We start from the raw sequence: 6,000 nt of genomic DNA, 5'->3' as shown, positions 1-6,000 counted from the left end.
ATTTCACTGGCACGGATATAAGACAAAAGTTGGCACCGATTATGTGCTGACGATTTTTGAGCATTCATGATCAATTCACAACAGAATAATTCGACCAGGTTAATTACAAGTGACATGTTTTAACAAAAGGCTATGGAATATTCTCAAATTTATTGCCGTAAATTACAACTGAAAAGGAAATTTTGATTTCTGAAAAGTTGAATGTGAATGTCAAGTTCAAACAAATCTACGACAACGGCGATCATTGTGTTGGAATCTCACGATGAACTACCTCATATTGAATTAACGTTGGAAAATATAAGCAAAATTGTTAAAGAGATTTGATATTTGAAACATATATGCTGGATCATATTATATCGCGATCAGTTGAAGACTGCATCATGTTCATTTCTTTTGAAAGGATAACTTGTTCAGAGGTTGAACATTTGAATATATCACGGTGATGAATGATCAAAACAAGTAATTCATTGCTATGAAGATTATCTTTACGATGGAGATGCATCTATGATGAAGACTTCAATGGCCTTTATGATTAATGTTTTTTTTCTGAAAAGGATGTATGTGTGATGAAATTATTATTATAATGAAAATTGCTGCCAATCTTTAATTGTGATGAAGATTTGATATACGATAATTCTGGGATTAAAACCTTAGAGACATGGGGAGCCACTATGCCTTCATTAACGGGAAGTTGACCCCAGTGGTGCGGATCCACCGGTACAGTTCGGGAGACGGTAAGTTACTGTGAAATACTTAATTTTCGTGGAGTAGTTATCTTATTTTCAATTTAATACGGAGAATCATGATATGGTTAGTTCTTTACTGTTATTTATCCATTTTCGTGAAGTCTTTTCGCTGTATAGATTTGTTTGTTTGTTTGATTAATTAACGTCCTATTAACAGCTGTACGTGTGTGGTCATGTAAGGACGGCCTCCCATGTATGCGGTGTGTTGCGTGTATGTTGTGAACACGAACATACCGCAGTCTCCCAAAACACGCTCTATAGGTACATTATATGTACACATCGGGAGATGGTAAGTGGTCCTTGCTGTGAAATTTTCATTTTCGTGCAGTAATTATTTCGCGGTATCGACACAAGTCAGAATATGTTCAGTCCTCCTTTCGTGTAAATAGAGGTTACGCAAAGAGAGGTTGTTGCATATGGAATTTATTTCACACGAGTGACTTATTTTTTAAGTTACAAAATATCTGTAAATGAGCTTACGAGTGTGAAATAAATTCTATATTCAACAACCCCCGGGTTGTGAGACATGTTCCTACCACAATTAAACCAGCATCAAGAAGGCCAAAAATAAGATAACGTTTACTGTATCAAAATTGCCGATATATGCAAATAAGTTGTAGTGATAAATGGATAAGAGTGGAGTAACTCGACATATTGTGGTAGAAATTGAGGTTTATAAACGATGTATGTTCATAGTTTGGTGTGTGTCAGATCAGGTTTGAAATGATTAGATGGTACATGGAGCCATTTTGTTACCGTTAACGAATCATTATCATGGTGTGCAATATGTTATAGAAGAAATTCGAACCCATTGACACAATCTTGGAAGGTTGGAACATATTATAGTACTTTTTCTCATATCAACCCTACATCAAGTGTCAGTTACTTTGTTTTTATGTGTGTACTTGTATCTACAATTGTAATAGAGATTTAGGTTTCAAGACACATTGTTGTAGGAGATAGATATAGATCGAGAAAAAACATTATCACTAAATTGAAATCACTTTTTGAAAGTATTTTCATTTATTCAATGAAGCAAAAGTTCCTTCATGGATGACACCCCTGACCCATTCACTTATTTTCTTATATTTGAAATGTTCGAACCTTTAGCTCAGAATATTCTGGATACATGTATATCCAGTTCCAATATCACTATCTTAGGTAGTGCATGATTCAACTCGGTTTGAAGGAATGTAATGCTGCATTAAGTACATTGATTTTATATACTCCCCAGTAAAACAAACTGTCTACTAAAGTGCCACGTTTAGATAAAACCAGTAAAGATTGTCCGCAAAGATTTGGAAATCCATTCATTGATCAAAACTTCGCACTGTAGTTTTGATTTTCAACAATTCACAGGTTGAGGTGAGCAGTGACAATTTTATGGCTTATGGCAAATTAAAACGTCAGTCTAAATAACGATATCGGCTTAAACGATTATAGAATTAGTAATCCATTGTAAGTACCAGAAATACCCAAGATGACATATCTAGATTGACCGACCGGGATAAGCAGGAATATACGTGTGTCCAGGAGCATGATGATGTCGTAATTACTGTGTATATTTTTCTATTTTTATTAGACATTTTATAATTAATCAAGGCAATGTACAAATGTAAAATTATGTTGGGAAGCATTGCTGGACTTGTTGGTCTGACTTTGAGTATTGCGTTACTGTACAAATGACCCTAGTAATACCTTACGCAATGCCGTTAACAAATCATTATTAAAACCCAAGCATTGCATGGTATCACTTTGGCTGTCATTTTCTGTCGTTCTAAAAGGAATATATTAAGGTGTCCCACAGCTTTGCTAGCCAAGGGTATTCAGTTGGGTGTCCAAAAACTCTTGCTCAAGTCATCTAGCTCTGGGTTGCGAGTTCGTTATCCACATATAGGGTAGTTGTCAGTCTTACCGTAAACTATGTTTTTTTCTGGGTACAATGTACTCCGAGTTTCTTCCTTCGGCTCCAAAACCTGTCATATCTCAATGACTTGCTGTCTGAAGACGTTAAGCACAATTAAAACAAACTACAGACTAATATTACGACCATAATTAAAGCGTTATCTGTACAAAACTACATGTAATTTGAAGTGCAAAATTAAGGTTTGATTTGTGTTTTGGTGTTTCCTGATATACAAGATGTTTCCACATTAGACATGTCTCTCTGATCTTATTTCTCGTACTCGAAATAACACATTTAACATTCTATAACAGTTATCTCCCTTCCTATGATAAGAGATGTATTCCTGACAAATACAGCAGGTAGTTTTAATAAATTGAAATTGGTGTGTTTAAGGACGACTTGGCTAGAGTGACACTATATCAGTTTACAATGTTGTACACACACAACACGTGCTTTCAAATGCACGTATTTAGTAAAAATGCATCATTCGGGGTCAAATGCAGACCATGGCATACATGTCGTAAATATGTTCTTTCGTGTAACAGATTTCAGGGCTTTACATATTCCAAATGAACAATATGGAACCCAAACATTAGGTTGTACATGTAAGATATGCCATAAGAGTTGTGACATCAACAATTGTAATCTGTCACGTCAACTGGCCTTGATACTATGCACGTGGTTTTCCATAAACTCGCTGTTCTCGAAATGTCACTGAGTTTGCTAATATTATCAACATTTTTGATAAACTAGAACTTTCTATTTTGGGGTTTCAATATTCCATTATATACTAAGTATCAAAACCTCACATACAGGGATCGGGAGGCGAAGTAGTAAATGTATGTAACACTTTACACATTTGCTTTACAACAAACGGACGTCCAAGGTTCGATTCCCCGTCTTAGATACAAGTAGGGGACACCTGCCATGCAGCCACGTGGTTGTTCTTGGAAAGTTCAGTTTCATAAGTGCAATACTCCGTACGACTGAAAAGCATGTTGACTTATCAAGATGGTTTAGATAGAGGTACCTTGTTTGGACACTGGCTTAAAAGATATTAAGTTTTTTTTAAGACTGGGATGGGAATTGTTATCGATGTATGGAGGTTCGATGGACAATCGACCAGTTAATTATGTACGGTGTCGCTTATTCCGATTTGTCTGTTGTGTAATCCAATGTCAACACCAATACCTACTTCAACTATATAATATGTATATATGCGCATATTTACAATTTAAGTACGTGTCATAATCTGTTCTTGGTTTATTAGAACTGAGGAGAGATCGTCCTTTAAGTATCGATAGTCTTTGTTTGTTTGTTTGATTCAATTAACGTCCTATTAACAGCTAGGGTCATGTAAGGACGGCCTCCCATGTATGCGGTGTGTTGCGTGTATGTTGTGCGAGGTGCGTATTTTGGGAGACTGCGGTATGTTCGTGTTTTGTCTTCTTGTATAGTGGAACTGTTGCCCTTTTTATAATGCTATATCACTGAAGCATGCCGCCGAAGACACCAAGCAACACATCCCACCCAGTCACATTATACTGACAACGGGCGAACCAGTCGTCCCACTCCCGGTATGCTGAACGCTAAGCAGGAGCAGAAACTACCACTTTTATAGACTTTGGTGAGTCTCGGCCAGGGGACAGAACCCAGAGCCTTCCTCACAGGGGCGAACGCTCAACTCAAGGCCAAAAGTGAGGCGGTGCCAAGGGAGGCATTAGGAAAGATAAAGTCAGTTAGGAAGAAGAGAAAAGATAAGATCCTAAATTAAGTCGCCTTTTACGATTATGCAATAGAGGCAGCAAGTACAATTCTAACGCCCTACCTGCAAGGCAATATCGATGGTCACCTTGACCTAACGATTCCAGTACATTATCCAGTATGCTATTCTCAAAGTGTAGCCTGTCCAAGCTATGTCCGACAATGCCTTCCGCAGTCCTAGCCCATTGATGTGTTCTTGTTCCGGTACATGTTGGTCATAGAACTATTGCTTCATGCCAGTATTTGGATAATCATTTCCGGTCTAGAAATTCCTTGACCTATATATAGGTACATAACATATTATATACAGAGAAATTGTCTTACTAACATAATCATACAGATACTTATCTACATAGACTGTTTACAAGTACTAAGAATTACACGTGTTTATACTGTATACAAGAAACAGGAATCACACGTGCCTTCACGTGCATATACACGACAAGCACCCCTGTCGGAAGCTTGCATTCCCTCCTCATTACAGACCCGCTTCCTTCCTCTACGACTGTCATTAGCTACCCCACCTGCCAATTCCTCTGCAATCTTACACCAATCACTCGCCGTTTCTCGGTTATCTCTTCCTTCCGCCATCTCTACGCTTCCGTATTCGCGCGTGCGGAAATACAAGCACGTGAGTTGTTGTTTTTTGTTGTAATAACAAACAAATGTGAGTCAAGAAAACCGCAGACCACTGAGATGATTTTGTATATTATTTGACTAAGTCTTGGCAGGCGCCTCGCCAGATATGCGTCTCACATTTACTTTTAGCAATATCATTATTTTAGCAGGGTGTATATGAAAACGACGTATATCAAATGTCTTGAGTCTGGGCGCGTGCGAGCGCGGCGTCTGTTACAATGCTGTATGTTTACAATGTTAAATATCTCACCTACAAGCGATATGCCACTGGCTAGCCTAAAAGTAACAATTATAAGCCCTTTACTCTCAGTATCTCCTTGATTTCGGGACTGCATGCAACCTCTGTTCGCTGGTGCTGAGAGCTGCTGAATCCGTACGTCCATAGCCTCGCACGTGCATAAGCACGACCGAGGGACTCGCGCATTTCCTAAAATGGATATGACATGCCTTTCGTTGAATGTTTGTTACGTGGATTAACAAGGGATACTTCGTTAACATCTTGAACACAAAATACCAAACAGCGTTTTAACGAATTACTATTGACATCAACTTTCGCTTTCGAAAAGCAACTCTTTCAGAAAAGGGGTTGAAAAGTATTTTTCAAGAAATTTTACCAACGCACGTGTATCTACGAAAAATTCCTCCAAGATCCTGTACATCATAGGATTGTTTCTCATGTAGTATCTTACACCGATCTCTTGTGCATTTCTCGTGGTGTTTCAAAAATAAACGCTTTTGTCACCTAATGTGCGTTTTGCCTGCGTAACTTGGCTTTAGTTCGTTACCATAGCAACCAGATGATGCATACGAATCTTTACAAAACAGATTCTCTCTGTCCCTCTTGATCGTCATTGTGGTTCGCTTGCTAGTATTCTCTCTTTCTGCTTTTAAAGGATTATTTAATTTCGATCTTTTGAAATCTAAAAAGGACAAAAACGCTACTGA

At 37.9% G+C, this 6,000-nt stretch overlaps 1 protein-coding gene across 4 annotated transcripts in view; it reads left to right on the top strand.

Moving 5' to 3' along the window:
• The first annotated feature begins 602 nt into the window (after nucleotides 1-602).
• The window catches only part of LOC138310846 (serine-rich adhesin for platelets-like), a 168,384-nt gene continuing 162,986 nt past the window's right edge, over nucleotides 603-6,000 (top strand). For 3 of the 4 annotated variants that reach the window (XM_069252173.1, XM_069252172.1, XM_069252170.1), the window contains exon 1: nucleotides 603-734. In XM_069252173.1, coding sequence (XP_069108274.1) covers nucleotides 659-734 — 76 coding nt within the window. In that variant the 5' untranslated portion in view covers nucleotides 603-658. The remainder of the gene's footprint in view (nucleotides 735-6,000) is intronic. The other variant, XM_069252171.1, reaches the window with a different exon arrangement.

This window comes from Argopecten irradians, chromosome 16 (assembly GCF_041381155.1).
Source record: "Argopecten irradians isolate NY chromosome 16, Ai_NY, whole genome shotgun sequence".
NCBI lineage: Eukaryota > Metazoa > Mollusca > Bivalvia > Pectinida > Pectinidae > Argopecten > Argopecten irradians.
Note: the sequence above shows the minus strand (reverse complement) of the source record. Positions and strands in the feature narration are given on the sequence as shown.